This window comes from Antrostomus carolinensis, unplaced genomic scaffold (assembly GCF_000700745.2).
Source record: "Antrostomus carolinensis isolate BGI_N321 unplaced genomic scaffold, ASM70074v2 scaffold20756, whole genome shotgun sequence".
NCBI classification, from domain to species: domain Eukaryota; kingdom Metazoa; phylum Chordata; class Aves; order Caprimulgiformes; family Caprimulgidae; genus Antrostomus; species Antrostomus carolinensis.
In genome coordinates, this window is record NW_010320025.1 from 24,800 (window position 1) to 43,643 (window position 18,844).

At 55.1% G+C, this 18,844-nt stretch overlaps 1 protein-coding gene across 5 annotated transcripts in view; it reads right to left on the bottom strand.

Annotated features, from left to right (window-relative positions):
* Positions 1-10,150, bottom strand: part of LARP1 (La ribonucleoprotein 1, translational regulator) — a 12,138-nt gene extending 1,988 nt beyond the window's left edge. Inside the window, exons 1-15 of one of the 5 annotated variants that reach the window (XM_029085319.1) lie at positions 10,079-10,150; positions 8,509-8,574; positions 7,629-7,797; positions 6,896-7,039; positions 6,560-6,754; positions 5,685-5,847; positions 5,288-5,432; positions 4,896-5,070; positions 3,856-4,025; positions 3,169-3,528; positions 1,834-1,957; positions 1,035-1,240; positions 830-936; positions 292-443; positions 1-12 (exon numbers count right to left, since the gene is read on the bottom strand). The exon at positions 1-12 is cut by the window's left edge and continues 121 nt beyond it. In XM_029085319.1, the coding sequence (XP_028941152.1) occupies positions 1-12; positions 292-443; positions 830-936; positions 1,035-1,240; positions 1,834-1,957; positions 3,169-3,528; positions 3,856-4,025; positions 4,896-5,070; positions 5,288-5,432; positions 5,685-5,847; positions 6,560-6,754; positions 6,896-7,039; positions 7,629-7,752 (2,077 nt within the window). In that variant the 5' untranslated portion in view covers positions 7,753-7,797; positions 8,509-8,574; positions 10,079-10,150. Of the gene's footprint in view, positions 13-291; positions 444-829; positions 937-1,034; positions 1,241-1,833; positions 1,958-3,168; positions 3,529-3,855; positions 4,026-4,895; positions 5,071-5,287; positions 5,433-5,684; positions 5,851-6,559; positions 6,755-6,895; positions 7,040-7,628; positions 7,801-8,508; positions 8,575-10,078 lie in introns of those variants that run through there. The other 4 variants (XM_029085321.1, XM_029085320.1, XM_010169488.2 and 1 more) reach the window with 4 other exon arrangements.
* Positions 10,151-18,844: the final 8,694 nt, after the last annotated feature.

Consider the following 18,844-nt stretch of genomic DNA (forward strand, 5'->3'; position numbering starts at 1 on the left):
GTCGTTTCCGCTCTGTTTCAGGAAGAGGGGATGCTTACAAGGCAGATCTTCCTCCAGGGAGACAGCTCTGCACAGGGGCTCATGTACAGGAGAGCCCTGTGGCACTGTGACTACACCCAGCCCCAGTGCTGGGCACCTCAAGCCACAGCTCACGCTCACCACAAACTGTGGGGAAACACCAGCTACCAGCAAGGTTGTCCTGTAGGACCCTGCTTTGTGGCCGTACCCTACCCCCCGACACAGCAGAGCACAGACACCCCACCCCACGCCCCACAGTGGGGGCAGCCCTACCGTTAAGGCAGCGCCGACGGTACTTGTGGTAGACGTGTTGTGTGAAGCCGTTCTCCTTGAGCAGCTCGTGAGAAGGATGCTGAAACTTGGGCAGGGACTGCGGGGTGCAGCCATAGCTTCCGACAGCCGGAGTCCCCTCCGAGGGGCTGGAGCTGAGCACAAGAGACTCCTGTCAACCCTGTTCCTTGGCATCACCCAGCTGACAGCACAGCAGGGTCACACCTCATCCTGCAGCACTTGTCTGTTGGTCCCACTGACTCCCCGTAACCGTCTGCTCTGGGTTTGGGACCTGAGCCATGGGGTATCCTACTAAGAAGTGAACCAATGTTCCCAAACAAGTCTCATCTCGTTATTCCAACGTTTCAGGCTTTCCTCAGCTCCTTTCAGGAAGGACAAGTTGGGCCCCAGTCCCTTCTGCAGCCAGCTAACAGGAGACCTCCACTCCAAGACCAGACAATGCCTCTCTCCTTCCTTCCCACACTCACTCCCTTTCCCATTTCTGGCTCCTCCATGACCCCACAACACCCATCTCCAGTACCTGATGGAGGCAGTTCGGGGCCTGTGCTCCCGAGAGTCCATCACCCAGCCCACGTGGCACTCCATCGGGGGGTTCGAACTGTGCCTTGTCTTCCTCTTCCGTGGAGTCTGCAAGAAATGGTGCATCAGGGATGTGTCCCCTTCCACCCCAGGCCCCAGCTGGGAAAAACTCCAGTTCCCGTTCCACATCCCAGCCCTGGTCCCACCTTGGCATCTATCGTCCTGCCCTCTTTCACCACCGGGTAGAACCGGGGCGTCTGCGTTGGGTCCTTCAGCTGAGGCGTGCGAGGGGTCCGGGGGGTCCTGGCATTGCGGTAGTTGGGCGATTCTGGTACAGTTGTAGGCAAAGACCGGGCGATGGTTGAAGGCTCAGGGACTCCAAACAACTTGTTAGCCAAAGCATCTGTAGGTACTGCAGAGAGAGAAAGCCACCCAGCCTGGGTCAAGCTGAGCTCCGAGCACAAGAGCATCTCTACAGCCAAGGGACACCCATCTGGCAGGTGGGAAGCAGCAGAGGCAGGAACACAGGGACACATATCCCAGCCCTCCAAGACAAGCAGCTTCAAACCCAGCCAGCCCAAAGCCTAGCAGCAGATCCAAGGACTGAGCTTCCAGGGATTCCACAAGGTATCTGCTTCCCAATGGCTAACAGCAGGGACAAATCCCCCACCCCCAGGAGAAGGACAGGGCACCAGGCCCCCACACACACAGGCAAGTGAGGGGCCAGTGGGCAGCTGGAGAGGATTCAGAAGACTCACATCAAAGAAGCTACATCAAAATCTGACAAAGTTTCCTCACTCTGCTGGGACACCCCTACTTTTGGCCCTCCTCTTCTAGAGCCCCAAAACATTCAGCTGGGAGAAGGGCATTGCTCTGGGAAAGATAATCCTACACACCAGCGGCACCGATTCCTTCTGCCCAGCCACTGCCCAACCCCTGAGGACCTCTCGCTAGGAGAAACAGGGGCAAATTCAGTCCCACCCACTCATGCCCCCTGTCTCTTACCTTGCTGGAACCTGGGAGGACCAGGAGGGACTTCCTGGTTTGGATCCACAGGGGGCTCTGGGGTCAGGGTATCAAACTGCTCCCTGCTGATCATATTCACCTTCTTGAAGTTCTCCACTTCTTGCTGCATTGGAAAAGGCAGATGATGAAGCAACCAATTGCCCTTCTCTGCCCTCACCCATCAACCCATGACCACCACTCTGCTTGTGCAACAGCCACAACGCTGGGCACCTAGTGCAGCCATGAGGCCCTGCTGCCCAGAAGGGTGACGTGCTCCAAGGAGCTAGGAAGAGGAGGATGTACAGCAGATAGAAAACAGGGTCCTGCATGGGACAGATCTGAACCAGTTGCTGCTCCCAAGCTTTCAGGGATCTCACAAGGCAGCTCCACTAACCACCAATTGCTTCTTTCAGGCTTTCACCTGCCTGTGTCAGCACTGGTGCAGCAAGGTTCAACACAAGCCTGGCCAGGACCCCACTGCCCCCACCATGTTCTTGCATCCCTAGAGCCTCCCTGCATCCTCACTGCCACACCAGCAGTGGGGTAGAATGCTCCCAAGTATCTGAAGGCTCCATACCTCCAGCACACACTGTCCCTCTGTCACCTGCTTTCCCCACACTCTCAGCTTCTGCCACCTCAAAGAGCAGCACTGCTTCAGCAATGTGCCAGGTACCAGACATGGAAACACCGAGCCCAGCTGGTAGCTCCAATGGGACATCCCACCATGCAGCCAAAATAACTTCAGTTGCTGAACGAGCCTAAGCAAGTGCCCAACCATGAAAGTCACCAAGTTGGGACTCAAATGTTTCCAAGCAGCAGATGGGCTTTCTATAAAAAGCCCAAGTCTATGCAAACTGGCAGCAAAGCTGAGAAGAGCACAGGCCAAGTGGAGCCCAGCCACCAATGAACCTGTCCCCAGCAAGTGCAGTCTCCAAGGGACTGTGCCATGAAGCACCAGGTACTACAGACAGTGCAGAGACACCTGGTTCTCTCCATAGATCTGGCTCTGCCTGCCAAGACCCTGGCAGACAGTGGAGCAATGGACCCCATGTTCCAGGTCACCTCGTTACTGGCACTTTGTTTACCTGGCTGCAGCATTACATCACCTTAGAGCTGTGTTCATCCTCAACACAGCAGAGCATGACACTGGGAGCCAGGAACTCTGAGCTCTATGAGAGGACTAATCCCAGCTTAGTTCTACCCCATGAGAGGGCTGTAACCCATTGTTCTGCCCTTTCCACCCCATCCCACCACAGCCAGTCTGCTGCACACAAAGCTCCCTGTGAGGAGCCCCACATTCACATGCACTCCCTTCCTTCCATCAGCTGCCCTCACCTTGATCTGCGAATACTCTGGCTCAAACTGCTCCGTCCACAGGTCCTGCTCATAGTAGTACAGCCCATCGTTGATCACCTTGGCCAGCTCTGAGCTCATTTTAGCCCTGGATGTGTGGTTGCCAGTCCGGTCCCCACCAGGATGCCGGCGCAGGTAAGGAGGCGTCTGTGTCACAATCAGTATCTTGTTCACATCCCTGTCGTCGATCTCGTAATCCGAATCTTCGTCTGACCAGTCAGTGAAGGTGTTCTTCCGGCCGTCCATCTGCTCCATCTCTTCATCAAAGAGGAAGTCGAGCTCCTCAGGTTCATCTTGGTCCTTCTGCTTCTGCTGCTGTGGTGTCTTTGACTCCTCTGGTTTCTACAGGTAGTAAGGCAAGGGTGACACAGGGTAAAGACCACACAGTGGCACAAGGCTCCTGCTTGGAGACCCAACTATTGCCCCGTATTTCCTTACTGCAGCCAGATGCTGTCCATCTGGGGAGACCACCTTATTGACACCACTGAAGAGTCGCTCCAAAGGGGGACAGAAGTGGCCAGGAGAGACTAGGACATCATTCCCATGACCAACAGACCTTATTTCATCTGCAACCTGCCTACTTATGATTCAAGTCACCCACACAGGGTGACCCCCACCCCACCAATACTAGGAGACTCTCACCCCAACAGCTCCTACATCACCACCTACCTTGGGTCTGGCTGGGGAGGGCCGAGGTCTCTTTTTCACTTCAATCCACGTCTCTGAATCCAAGTCTGGCAGACTTGCAGACAGGCCCTTGGGCATCGTCTTCAGGTTACTGACCTCCTCTGTTTTGGTGGGGACTGGGCTGGCAGGACGCGGGGAGCCAGGAGCAGACTCTAGAGCCAACAAAAGCCACAAAGTGCTTGAGAGAGAGGGAGGGAGCCTGGGGGGTTACGTACTTAAAGCATCCAACCAAAGAGGGGGTAATTCTGGCAGCATGGCACAGCCTGTGGGACTAACTAGGACCCAGTGGCCAAGGCTTACTAGTCTACTGCTCACAAAGTGCTGGGGTGGGGGGAGAAAAAAAGTCTCCAGTTAAGGCTATGATGCTGGTGGTGGCCACAGAGCTCTGCAGGTGACAGTTTCCCAGACACACAGAGCCCTAAAGCAGGTGGTGACTCTGCTGCTCTTGAGGAAAGCTTCCCAAGACAGCTGGGAAGCAGATGCCCTCCTGCCAAAGCTAACTCTTACGACAGCACCAAGAAGATCCTCCCCACTTGGTGTCTCAGGCCCAGCCCTGGGCTCCTGCCAGCCCTCACGGGATAGGGCAACAAGAGCAGGGGGCAGCCCAGGAAGGACAGCAGACCCTTCTCCAGCACTCTGTTAACAGCTCCGTGCCTGCTGCCCCAGTTGTGCCAAGCACCTCCTCACCCATTAAGGAAAGGCTGGGTTCACAAGTGTCCCCTGCCCTGCCCAGCAGTGGTAGAGTATTTCTAGGCAGAAAACAGACTTCCAGCAGGACTGATCCTCCCCAAATCCCTTCAGCCCCCCCAGAGGAAAAGCCACAGACTCAAGTCTCTTTGATATGTTCCCCTGAACAGAGGTGAGGGTCTGAGGACAGAGTCCATACCAGCTCCCACCACCAAGCAGAGAGCAAACTGCTAGCAGAGTCCTGCCCTGGGGAGCACTCCTGACTCAGGGTCTCATACCTGCTGCAGTGCCAACACTGCATCCCACACATCCCTCCACGTTCCCCCAGTGCTCACCTGTCTCTTTCTGGAAGCTTTGCCGGGGCACAAACTCAGGGCAGTTGATGAATTGGGAGAAGTCTGTCTGTGTATAGTCTGCCATAGGAGGGCCAGGCAGAGCCCATTTTTCTGGCTGCTCTTTTCTCCTGATCTTCTCATCCACAATTTCCACCACCTTGCTGTCCTTCAGAGCCTGGAACCAAGTGATAGCCGATTAACTTAGGGCCCTGCCTTGGCACGCTGAGTGGCTCAGCCCAAGCCCTTCCTCCCTAGGAGGACCACGAGGAGGAAGTCAGGGACAAGGGCAGGCTTTGTTTACATCTCGCCCATAACCCATCTAGAAAACAGGCCTCAGACATGGGTGGCGAGGAGCAGAACAAGAAGGAAAATTCATCTTTCCTGGCCCTCACCTTGATGATGAGGCTGATATCAGTGGTCAGCGCCTGCACCCGGTGGAAGCTGGCGATCAGGGTGATGGGCAGGAAGCCATCCGAGTCCATCTTGCGACGCAGGAAGAAGTCTCGCTCCAGGTTGTCCACGCTGAAGTAATACTCTCTGTACGGACAACACATCAGTGAGATGCAGCTTCAAGACACCTTCCTCTGAGCACCTCTGAGGAAATAATCCCACATACCCACTCTGCTACCGTGAGGCTGCCCAGACCTGGGGCAAGCTGGTGCTGTAAGATGCGTGGCACAGTGGCTCTAACCCTACCCACACATTAGCTACACTGTCTCCAGCATAGATGGATGTGAACATCCCACCAACAACCAACCCTCAGACAAGGAGAAGAGGTGAAGCGCTTACATCTGCCGCTTGATGTAGTCTTTGAGCAGTTCCTGGTCCACGCTGTAGAGCTCAGCGCTGCTGATGTTGTCGAAGTAGTAAGTGATGTTGCTCGCGTACTTCTGGGTGCGGGAGCCATCCGAGCCCTCAAATTTCCGGTACCCATACTGGTAGTCAAAGTGCCCTGTGGGACACCAGTAAGGATCAGCACAGAGCCGCTGGGATCTGTGAGACAGGCTGCACTCCCAGGTGGGGGTGGACTCCTGCACAAACAGCTCCCTCTGCACTGTTCCTGGGGCCCCCACAGCAGCCCACTATAGGGCATCACTGACCCACATCCCTCGTCCTCCTGCTCCCAGCCTGTGCCACACGAGGGATCCCAGTGAAGCCTCAACACACCAAGCCAAAAAAGGGCCAGAAGCCTTCACACCCAGGACCAACTGGGCAGCCCAGATGACACATGAAGGTCCTACACTGAAGCTGTGTCAGGGTTAGCACAGACACTGCCCTGCCAAATGCCAACACATGCTCTTCCTCATCCACGCCAAGACTCCTGCTTGGCTCTCAACACGACAAAGCCTACACAGAGTACTGAAGCATGCTTCAACTCCTGCGTGTGGGGGTAGCACAAGGGGCAGAAAACAGGTGGAAGAGCTTGGCCAGAGTAGTTGAAAGACATTTGCCTTTATCAAAATACTAACAAAAATAATTTGCTTTTATTAAAAGCAGCTCAACTTAGCAGCTGGGATCACCTGCCACAGTATTTCCCTGTATCCCTACAGGGTTCTGCCCTCCCCAGCCCACTTTGGAGTCCCAGGTCTCACACAAACACACAGAGCCCTACACACTTCAGCACATGTCCTGCTCTCTTCCTACTGCCCCAAGACCACACACACAGTGATCACCTCCTCTGCCACGGCCCCGACCCCTGCCACGGCCCCGGCCTCGGCCCCGGAAAGCCCCTCGCACGGCTCCTCCCTCGCTCTTCACGCTGGAGGTTTCGTCATGGTCCTGCCAGCTGCGCTCGTGCTTGTTGTCCGGGTGCCACCCTGCAGCAGACGGGGAAAAGAGAGGCAGGGGGAGCATTACAGGATGAAAGAACCTCCCCTGGAGTAAGCCCGCTGCACTCAGAGCCCTTTGAACACAGGAAGCATCCCCACTGCCCCATGCCGTGCCCAGGCATCAGGGCTTGCTCTGCCCCACAGCCAGGGCGGGGAGAGCGGGTCCCCAGCCCGAGCCCCCACCTTTCAGCTCGCTGCGGTTGTTGGAGGGGTGCCTGTGCTGCTCGTTTTGCCGGTTGTTCCGAGAGGCTGTTTTGTCCCTAGGCACCTCTGACTTCATGTCTATCTGCAAAGGGACCCACTTGTGTTTGTTGCCTGCAAAAGGACAGGGTTTGGGTGTGACACAGGTTCAGAGAGCGTCTCTTTCCTCCCCTGCAGCCCCTTCTGGCCACACAACCCCACACATGGAGGACAGAAAGCAGGGGCCTTCTGGACCGACCTTGTCCTTAAACATCCCTCCAGGCCTCACTGGATGCAGAAAGGCTCCAACTGAGACTCTCGGTCATGGAGGGTCATGACACAGAATTCCCCTGCTGCTCTGTGGCACTTGTCCTTCCTCTGCCGCTTTCTGCCTGCCAAGGCTCAGGCTCAAGACTGAGCCCACGTGTCAACCATGGCTGATGCAACCCCCAGTCGGGCTTGTCTGTGTCACCACGGAGTGCACATGAGAGAGCAGACTACTGCCGCGCTCCCCAGACACACAGACACCCCTACGTGGGCCCTGCTCCCACCAAAATGACACTTTGCCCCCCCTGAAGCCTGGAAACACCTTTTCACCACAGCTGTCCTCACACTGGGACCACGTTCTGCAGCAAGGCTCCCCAGGTGGACACTTCCACCCAGCTGTGGGTTGCAGAGAGACAGGCTAAGACTGGAGAGCTGTCCCCACCAGGTCCTGCCTTACCTTTCTTCTTCTGGGCTGACTTCTGGTTGTCATCATCACCATTCTTCTCCTCCCCAGACTCATCTGATTTGGTTTTCAAGCTCTCTTTGCCATCGCTCCCATCCCCTTTCTCCTGCTCTTTCATGTCTTTCTTGACAGGCAGTTTCCGGAGGGATGGTGCTTTGTGTGGCTGCTGGAGACACATCAGTGCAGGAAAGATGTGAGAGGCTGGAGAAATCAAGAGCTGGAGACAGACCCCAGTTATCCAGGCAGGAGCAGGAACAGGAAGGCCTTGCCCTAGGCTAGAAGCATCCCTGCTCCACACCTCCCAGAGCCGTCCTGTTTCTGGGAAAGGACTTCTGTCTGAGCAGGGCAAGGGGCTCTACAGATGCTAGGAAGCACTTGAGCTGAGACACAGAAATTACCAAGATGGACTCCCAAGGAGGCCTGATGATCCTGGATGGAGGTGTCCTACAAGGGACAGCATCCCAAAGTAGAAATGAGAGCCCCATTCACAGCAGGAGCGGAAGGCCGTGCCCCTTGGGTACACCAGCCCTTTCTTGCACCTTTTCAGTTTCTCCAGGGGAAGTCTTGGCTTTTGCCCAGGCTCCCTCTTGCACTGAGCAGCGCTGAGGAGAGCGGGTCTGGGAGCTGCCCTACCTGCTTCACCCAGCCCAGGGGTTTAGACTGGGCTCCAGGCTCCCAGAATAGCACTGAGGGAGGGAGTCTGATGTGTGGGGCAGCCCTAAAAGGAAATCCCCTGCACGCTATTCCTGGCTGCCTCTGCACTGACACTCAGGACCCCAAATGGCCTGGCTCAGCCACTGCTCCCAGCACTGCAGAGGGACGGGGAGATCTGCAAGAGCCTTACCCTGCTCACCAGAAAGATTTGTATTCTCACCTGGACGCTCTTGTGGGCTATTTCTCCAGGTGTTGGCCAATTTGTGGCATCACCAAAGTCACCAACCTTGAATCCAAAGAGAAAGGTCTCATTAGGTCACAAGCCATGGGTGCCATTCCCTGGATCAGCAGTCACACTGTCACAGCCACCTGTGGCCTGTCCACAGGAGGTTTGGGGGTGACAGCCAAACCACATGCACACAAGCCCCTGTCTCCACTCAAGCAAGGCCCCCAGGTTAATCCCAGATAACTGCAGAGAAGTTTATGTCTATCTGGGATTGTAATGAGGCAGCTGCCAGCCCCATAAGCTCCCAGCTCCCACCAAACATTTTTCCCCAGCAGCAGCACTTGTCACCAGGTTGCCCAGGGTAACTCACTCATCATAGGCACCATCCCCTGGACAGGGAAATCACACAGCCTTCATCATCCCAAATCCACCTGAAGCAGTTCTATCCCATTAAAGAAGCTGCCTCCACCTAGTGGCAGGTACCACCAGGCTTAGTTCCACTGAAGTGCCCAACTGCAACCAAGTGCTGGCAGCAACAAAGCAAGGGATGTAGTGGAATTGGTGGGAAAATGCAAACAGGTATTTGGTGGTGATGGGAACTCCCTCATTCCAGACACCCCATGGTCACATGGAGGACCACCAGTCACCTCTCTGCTGAGTAAGTGACCTGGCCACTACCATCCTTTCTACCTCTTCCAGGTTTCAGAGAAGACCTGCAGGATGAAGAGGAAAGGACCCAAACAGCTGCCCAGGTACACGAATCACAGCTAGGCACTAAGTTTAAGATTATCTGGGTACATAAACTCCTCCTTGCCCCTGTGGTGTTGTTACTTTGAAATTAATTTGGAGTCACCAAGTCCCCCAGGAGATCACACCTCTAAATTCAGGTGCCATGCTCCGCTCCCCAGGAGGCAAGTTTCCTGGAAAAACCACTTCCAGTGCAGGGCCATGCCTGTTTAACAGACAGGAGCACTTTCCATTCCCAGGGCCCTCCTCTCTCAGAGATGGAACAGATAAGGGAAGTCCTATCAAGTTTCAGATGTGTCTTCACTGGCTGCTAGGAGCCAACACCAACAGCCCATGTCCCTAGCTACGCCCCAGCTGCATGCAACACCTCAGAAGCAACTGTCCCTCCCTCACAGTTGATCACTGGAACAGATTGCCCTGGTTCTTCCAAAGGAGTCTTTGTTTTAAATCAATTACCCGGGCTCTCCGTGTGCCAGTAAAGAACAGACTGCGCAGGGAAGAAAGGACCTGCAGACACACCACTCTGTCACACCACCACCCTGTCTGCACCACAATGCAGGGCACTGGCTAAACCTACAAGGGACGTGGGGTGTCCTTGGGGTGGAGGGAGAGGCTTTCAGCATCCAGCACTGCGCTCCAAGTGCCTCCCTGCAAAAGGGGAGGTGAGAAGGTCTCCCCTAGCCTAGCTGGGCAGAAAACCAGTCCAGGCAGCGTGCAAGACCATTACAATGCTGAAGAGATGGAGAATCAGGATGTTCTCCACCACACTCTTGCAGAAGCTGGAGGCCAGTGAGGGGGACAGCAGGCACAGCCTTACCTTGCTTCCTTTCCGCTGTCTTGGGTTTGCAGCCCTCACCACTTTCGCAGGAGTTGTATGTTCTGCAAGAGGAGGGGGGAGAACAAAACCGTTAAAACACAGCTGAGGGTTGTGGAAGCACGAGCTCTGGAGGGAAGCAGGTGGGAAGGAAGCCAGCTTCCCCTTCAGCAAAGGGGGGCTAAGAGGAAAAGGTGATCAGAAAACAGAACCAGCTTCTGACCTGGGTCTCAGAAGAGCCCCATCAAGATCAGAAGACTCCTGATCAATCCAGGTGGCCAAGAAATGGACCTTTAAACCCCATCCTGCTGCAGGAAGGCACTCCCTGACTTAGCTCAGCCCTCCCCACTTGGCCTTGCCAGCCCGGGAGGAGGGGTGGTGAGGAGTTCAGCTCACTCTGTAAAGCTCCACCACGCAGAACTTGATCTGCTGTTAGGCACAGCAAAACAAACATGCCCTTGAACAGGCAAGGCCCATCACTGTTCCAACGTGCCTGGCCCTCCCCAGGGAGCAGAGGACTCTGACAGAGGGATGTGCAAGTCTGCAGCACACAGGCATGGCTCCTTTCATGCTTTCATCTCCAGGGCATCCCAGCACGGGCAGCAAGTTCACAGGAGGGAATGTACAGAGACAAGGAGCCTGGGAAGTCTCTAAATCCTGCTGCAGTCAAAACTAATTAGGCACTTAAGTGCCTCTGGAGTGTTTTAAGGTATCAGAGTGCAACTGCTGGGGTTCACACCATTACGGACCTCACATGAGACCTGCTGCAACTCAAGACCCCACCACGACCCATCTTGGCTCCTGCTCACACACCACCTCCCTTACAAGCAGAAAAAGAAATTCAACTTGTTTTCTCCCTCCCAGGTTTGGCTGTAAGGTCTCCAGATCAGGAGCAGGCTCATGTAGGGCACGTGCCACGTCCAACAGAGCAGCACATCACTGCCTAACACAAGACATTCCCACAAGGACCACGTATGAGGATCTCCTCCTGGGCAGCAGTGCTCTGCAGGGAGAGGACAGCCCACTGGCCCCTGCCTCAAGGGGCAGCCCCTGCCAGGTGCCACACACTCAGCAGGAGTGAGCATTTCTGCTGGCTTTGTTTCAAAGAACAGCACCCTACACTGGGGTGGGGGTGAGGGTGGGAGGGAGATGAAGAGAAGAGCCCCGAGGAACGGCAGAGGCTATCTGGGGGTACCCCGGGAAACACCCTGAATAGCCCACCCACCTCCACTCAAAGCTGGCTTTGATCTACTGTGTCAAACAGGACAATTTTGCCTAGATGATCAAAACCGGTCCCCTTCTTAGCCTCAAAACCTGTGATTCATCCTGCCAGCCCAGCCTTGTTCAGAGCTAGAGGCTTTGAAGTGTCAATAAGGCAGAGTCAAACACAGCACGACAGAGTGACGCGCACTCCCCTTCCTCCATTCCCTTCCCTAAGGCTTCTGCATGGAGATTCCACCCCTGGGAGAGCCCAAGTTCTCAGTAGGATCCCCAAATCCTCCCCTTTCTCCCTAGAACCTCCCCAGTCCACGTGCACTGCCTCACCCCATGAGCAGAAGCAGTCCCACATGTCCCTCATTTATTCCACGTGCACCTCATTGAGAATCCTGGTTCCACGGCACAAAGCTTGCCACAAGGCTTTTCAACTTTCCTGCTAGCGTAGGAAGAGCAAGCACTTTCAAAACAGTCCCTCAAATCCTCCACTCAACGCCCACGGATGTCACCAATTAAATATAGTGTCAAAAAGCTGCAGCACAAACCCGCAGCCAGCCCAGTTTTCCACAGGTACAGAGCACCCGTGCCTGCTCTGACATCACTGACATGCCTGGAACTGGGAAAAACAAAATAAATAGCTGAACTTGCTGTGCAGCCTGATTAGACACCGACCTCTGGCTGGGGGAGAGCAGGGTTCCCTTCTCTCACTGTGAGCATCTCACTGGGGTGCAGCCCCAGGGCTCATGGCAATGGCATCCAGCCCTTTCCTCCAGCTGCTTCAGCTCGGGAGCCTCACAGCCATCGGTGTTTCTTGTGCTTTTTTTGGGGACCAGTAAAGAAAGGTCCCCTCACAACCTCTAGTGAAAGAGGACGCAGGAGCACAGGCTGCAGGGGTGGGTGCCAGGGACTCCATCTTTGCGGAGGAGGGAGGAGATTGTTTGAAACAAGTTCTGCTGCTTTCCTTATCTGCAAGATAGGAGCTGGGATCCCTTATCTAGCCGAGGTGCTGAGAGGACTAATTAGCATTTGCAGAGCAAATGCTGCTGAAGACAAAACACAAAGCGAAGCAAAGCTGCAGGGAGGCTGCTCCAGGGAGTGCAGCTCTCAGTGCCAGCATGGATGGAGTTGAGATCTGCACATCATGGTGGAGAGACTGCTCAGACCAAGGCAGGAGACTGAGGGCTGTGACTGTGCTAGCAGAGAGACAGACAGACACACCATCTGCAGAGCCAAGAGCCATGGCAAGCAGAAGCTGTGCATGCCTGGCAGGCTCCAGGGCACGCCAGCCTAACCAAGGGTCCCAGCTCCAACCCATCAGCAATTCTGTAGTCAAACTCCTGGACATCAAACCCAAAACTGCTCTTCATGTTCCCTTCCTTGCACAGACTCTATCAAACTTAAGTGTTTAAAAAACAAAACCCAAACCCACTCAAAACACACTTAGGCTAAGCCAGGAGCTCAGGCTTCAGAAGAAAACCTTCCTACAAGGACAGCAACACATCTTGAGGCGTACAGCTGAAAAGACCCCCTGCCAAACCCCAATGGAGGAAAACCCCACTGTCCTTCACCACTGCATCCACCTGGGCACCAGGGAGCAAGGGGGTGATGCTCACCCCCACACAGGAGCGCAGGACAAGCCACGCTAGTGAGGGATACCAGACACTGCCCTGATTGATAGCCAAGCCCTTCAAGCTGCTGACAGATGTCTCGGACTTCCCGGCATTTTGCAAACCTCCTTTTGCATTTATTTGGTGGCAGTAAATAATCTTCAGTTGCACTAGCACTGCCTGTCCCCTCCAAAAAACCCCAGGGTCCCTCTGCGTGAGGGGACAGACAGAGCAGTTGTGGTGGGAGCTGGGGATTCAGTGGTGAGACTGGCATGGGGACAGCAGGCAGGGAAGGAAGGAGCGGCTTTGCCTGCGGCCACAGAGCAGATGCTGGCACAGCCAGGAACAGAAAAGCAGGTCTTGAATTTTGATCTACTGCCTGCAGCCAGAACCAGATTGTTTGCCCATGGGGCTGCCCAGCCAAGAGAAGGTTATTTCTTAATCACTGAGGGGACAAAGCCCAGCTGGGAGCACCGCGGCCCCAGCGGCAGTTCTGCCAACCTCTCCCATGGCCAAGGCACCCTCAAAGCATTCGCTGGCTTTTGATGCACCCGGGGAGCAACAAGAAGATCAAGGCTGTGCAGACACCTTGAGTTTCCTTCCAGCCCGCAGCTGGCTGTGGCACAGCAGCCCTCGAGGTGGGAAGCTCACAGGCACATCAAGGTGAGCAAATGGAAGTATCTGGAAGGAGAAAAGCTGTTGCACAAGGACCAGACAGCCCAGGCAACAGCAGCTCCACAGCTAAACCTGCCTGCTCAGAGGGACATGAGCCACAGGACCACTGTGCACAGCCTAGGAGACATATTTACTACCTTACCTGGGAAAATCAAACCCTACACCCGCTGGCCTGGCTCCCTGCCTTTTCTTACATCCAGTGCAGCCTGCAATGGATTTTTGGAGAAGGTGGATGAAGAGCTGGAATAAATCTGCAGGGCTGGGCAGAGACCTGGTGTTATACTGCAGAAATACCTGCACCTCTACCAAGAAAGCTGTAATCCTGCTCCTGTTGTACCACTCATGTGCAGTGTAGACAAGGGCTCAGAGCATCCCAGCACGAGCGGGTACAGCCTCAGAGGGCAGCCCAGGCACCCAGCGGGAATGCAGAGGCCTCAGCTCCGGCACGTGCTTCATCCCTGACACCGCACAGCCCTCCTTCCCCAGCAGCCAAGTCACCAGAAAGGAGCCGGCCGGCCCCCAGGCTGCTCCAGCCCACAGCCTGGCACCCAAGAGAAACTGCTGATGGAGGCAGTTTGGAAGCCAAGAGCCTGGACTTTGTGCTGGAGAGGCTGAGGCAGGGACGCATGCTCCATGGCACAGGTTCTGCTAGGGCCAGAGAGCCAAACTGGTATCCCCAGTTTCCCTGGAGCCCTGGCAGGAGCCCGAGGGTGCCGTGCAGGACAGCCAGCCATGGGCCCAGAGGTCCAATGGGATCCACTTCACCACCTGACAGTCTCCAAACGATCCTCTTCTCCCCAGACTCCGTGGGATGGTCCTGGTGCATGCAAGCCCATACCTAGTGCTAGGGGACAGCTGTGCCAGCAATGCTTCTTCGAGGTCTGCAGGTGAGGAAGAGCAAAAACACCTCGGTCAAGCCCTGAGCAGGCTGGGGGCCTGGGCAGCTTGCAAGTGAGAGGGGGATTGTGCCCCAGACAAAATGATGCAGAGAGAAAAAGTACTGCATCCATCTCCTGAGAAACTGAGTACTGCATCCATCTCCTGAGAAACTGAGTACTGCATCCATCTCCTGAGAAACCAACAGACACCCAGGTATGAAAAACTTCTGAGAAAAGTAAAGACAGAAACCATTAGTCAGCTTACACCTAAGAGGGCTACTACTTGCTTACACTATTTGTATCTACACACTCATTGTCCAGGCACAGAAGACCAACCTGGGGATTAGCTGTTTCCCCTGGAGGCAGACAGCTCCATTAGAGTCTTTTCAGGAGAGCAACAGAGTCCCTCCTGAGGCATGCCACACGGGACAGATGTGGTGGGACAACAATGACCTGCAAGGCAAGTCCCATAAAAAAAAAAAACAGCCAAGCCTTCCAGGACTCTGCTGTGGGTACAAAAATCCCCTTGCTTGTGCTGGGGAGACCTGGGAGCCAACAGAAAACATGCACATGGCTTCATGAAGGTGTGTGCCCAACTTGCCAATGTGAGAAACTCAGGGCACCAACCCTGTCCTCGTCCTTCCTCCACACTTCTAACAAGCTCTCTCCCAGGGCACCCATCACTGCCCGTCCACTCAAACTCCATGACTCAGAGTTTGAGCCTGACCGAGCTATCAGAGGACACAGCCAGTGAGCTTCATGCCCACCACCACCACACCCTCTCCAGAGGTGTTTGCAGGATCAATTCTGCAGCCCAGATGTGATCTACAAGTTAACAACAGCCTTCCCCCTCCCACCAGCAGCCTGCCTGCCTGCTGTGGATGGTGCTGAAGGTTCTTCTTCTTGAGAGCCTGTCCCACAGAAGGCCTCTCTGAAGTTTCATCCAGAGAAACCTCGAGGGACAGGCAAATGCTTTCTGTCCACGTCCTATGGCTGCTGCACCCATTTCATCAGCAAGACAGCAGTGGTGGGCAACACACCCGTACTGTGAAGGGGCTGAGAAACACGGGCAGATGGGAGGGGACCTCAGTCTCTTTGGCAAGACCCTTTTGAGTGTGCACCAAGAGAAGTGCACCTCTGGAGACCAAGCAGCAGCTTCTACCTCCACCTGCCTCCCAAGGAGCTGTTCCCAGAAGAGAAGTGCACACGCCTCTGGAGACCAAGCAGCAGCTTCTACCTCCACCTGCCTCCCAAGGAGCTGTTCCCAGCACTGACCTCAGCTGCGTGTCAGAGCTAATGCCTGAGATGGGAAACGCTTGTCTCCACGGTTCCACACGTGAGCAGAAAAGCTTGGGATTTACAACACTTGACTGCTTGGCACACTCACGTTTTGCTGAGGGTACATTTTTTATAAGGTACACAAAACCAGCAAGGTTCAGGGCAAACTGGGCATGCAGACTGCATCTCCTCTAGGTTTGTAATGTTGTACGGTTCTACCGCCTGCCAAATCTCAGTTGTAGCCACAAGTGCATGTATGGAGGGAGAAATCAAGAGAACACTGGGATGGAGCTCTCCAACAGCTTTAAATGAGATGCTATCACAAGGGCATCACCCAACATAACCATGGCTGCATCTCCATCACAGGAGCTCCCACCTGCTCCTGGGGACTGCAGAGTACCACAGCTGTCCCCACAGCTTGCAGCACATGGTCTTGCAGCTTCCAGACAGCAGCACAGCATCTGGCCTTATTTACAAAGGTAAGAGGGATATTTGCAACACCTGTGCAATACCAGAAGCTTCTTGCATGTGCAAGAAAAACTGCTATAGAATGGGCAAGGTCAGGACCAAGCAGAAGACCAGATCCTTAAGCTGCATGGCTGAGCAGGATCCAAGCTTGTAAGGCATGTGGGAAGCCTGTTCAGAAACAGCAGGAGCAAGAGACAAGCTGCAGGCACCATGGCTGAAAGCCTTCCAAGCAAGTTTCTGTAGCTCCTCAGCAGACAGCTCCACCTTACAAGCCCGAATGTAACAGCAAAGGAAGCAAGGAGCTGCCTACACTTCTCCGCAATGTAAGCTCTGCAACTGCTGTAAAGATCACTCGCTAAAAATAACTTCAAAAAGGGCATCTGCCAGCTCCGCAGAGAGCATGAGAACACTCCCACCTGGGTGTCCCAGGCAGGCTCCGAGAGCTCGCGAGTTTGCCCTGGAAAAGTGCAGGGAGAGAGGCCAGGGGTACAGGCAGGCTCAACACAGCGTGCCTGGGCAGTGCTGTCACAGGCTGGGAGTGCGGGCACCTGAGTTACCTTCCCAGCTCTGGAAACCTTCACATCCCTTGGCTGATGGTTCCAGGACAGCCCTGGAGCTGGGGGGAGTTACAGCAGCTCCAGACATGAGCCTGTCTCTGGTGACAGCACCCTCCAGGCAGCACAGGGACCTTCAGAGCAAGCAGGGGCACCAGGATGTGACACAGCCGTGCTCACGGGGAGCTGAACCTCACTGCTTTTTAAACGCCCCTGACTGTTACAAGCTCTGCACACACAAGATATCTGCAGGGTCTGACTTTTATTTGAGGGGCAGGAAGGGTCTGAACCTATCGAAGATGCACAACCCTCCTCCCCACAGCCTCCCAGTCCAAAACAACACTTCAACTTGTGGCCAAGCTGCACCCCGGAAGGAATGGGTTAAGAAATGCCGAGGGGTATTTCTAATGTTAACAGCAACAGTGAGGGCACCGAGGATTCTTCCTGGCAGAGATGGCTACTATTAAAGGCAGCAAATCAACTCTCTCAAGGGTGAGTGACATCTTCCCACTGCCTTCTCAAGCAATGCTCTTCCCTGAAGAGGATTTCTAGGAAACTTCAGACACGTGATCCACACTCATGCACTGCACTGATCCCCAAGATGCCAGGCTAAAGCAGAACAAGACAGCACAGGAACCCCCTCCAGTTTTCTCAGGAAAACCAAGCCCTAAAACCCCACTGAGGGGTCTCTGCTGGGAAAGCTGGTGGTTCCAGCCCCAGGAAGCATCACACTGGGGACACAGCCAAGGTCACTGTGCTGACTGGAGTCCAGAAACTGTCAAAACCAGGGAGCTGGACTGGCTCAGGCCCCCACAGTTGCTGAGCCACCCTGCTCTCCCTAAGGAGAGAGAAAGGCACCCATCACCCGGCCACCCCTGCGGGAGAGGCTCCTCCGGCATCAGTGCCTGACCCGGCTTGTCTGACCCAGCGCAGACAAGTCTCTGGCTGGCACAACATTGAACCAGCAATTCCTCTGCCATTACAGAAGAGCCTCCGAGGACACCTGCAAACACTCTCCATTGCGTTAAATGGTTCAGGGAGAGAGTCTGGAAAAGCCGGCGGCACTCCCAGGCAAACGCCACGTCAGTCCATGCCAGGCAGGCTGGGGCCCCTGAGAAAAGGCGCGAGCTGATCCAGCTGCTGCTCGGGGCAGCGAGGCACAGCAAGGACACCGAGGCGCTGGGAGAGGAGAGCGCCCAGGGCAGAGCTGCAGGGGCCCAGGGCACGCAGGCCGGCCAAATCGTGGAGGAGCTGGAGGGTCAGGTTCTCCTCCAAGCCAGCTCGGAGACCAGCTGATAGTTCACAAGCTAAAAAAAAAATCAGTGGTGGGGGAGAGGGAGGGATGACCTGAGCAGGAACTACACAAGAGTGAGGACACACAAGACACGGCAGGACTCACAACTCCTTATAAAACACAGCAAGAAAAACCCCGACTCACTCACCTTTGGGGGCAACTGGTTTGCAAATTAAAGGAGGGGGGTGTCCAGCCTCCAGGAGAGACCAGGAGCAGTTTCCTCTGCTTCTGCTTACCTCTGCTGCTCTGCTCTGCCTGTTCTGCCAGGCTCTAATGAAAAGCTAGTTAACAGTTAATTATTACCCATTCAGACACGCGATCCCCTACTCTGACCGACTGCCAGCCGGGAGGGATAAGACAGTCACGTGATGCAAAAATCCCGGCCTTATGAAAGCACGGGCAACTATATTTAGTTGAAAGAAGGATGACCTAGTGACCCCGCCCCTCCCTGGCCATCCCTTGAAGAAGCTGACCTAACACCTCCAGAGATCCTACCTCCTGGCACCTGGGAAGTCCATCATCCAGCCAGGAGGTGTAATACCAAGCTGGGGATGCCCAGCACAGGAGCGAGCCCACTGTGTGTGCAAACACAGGGGCTGTCTGGTGGGGAGCCAGACCAGTGTGCAGCCCGGGCTGGGGGGACCTTCCCTCCCCATCCTCAGCACTGCATAGCAGGTCACCTTGTCAGCAGCGAAAGCTGATAAGCACCAAGAGCAACAAACAGGGCCCAGCCCAAGGTCCGGCACCTTATCTTGGAAACAGGAGGCACACTGGGAACCTGACCAGTGTGACCAGCGCTG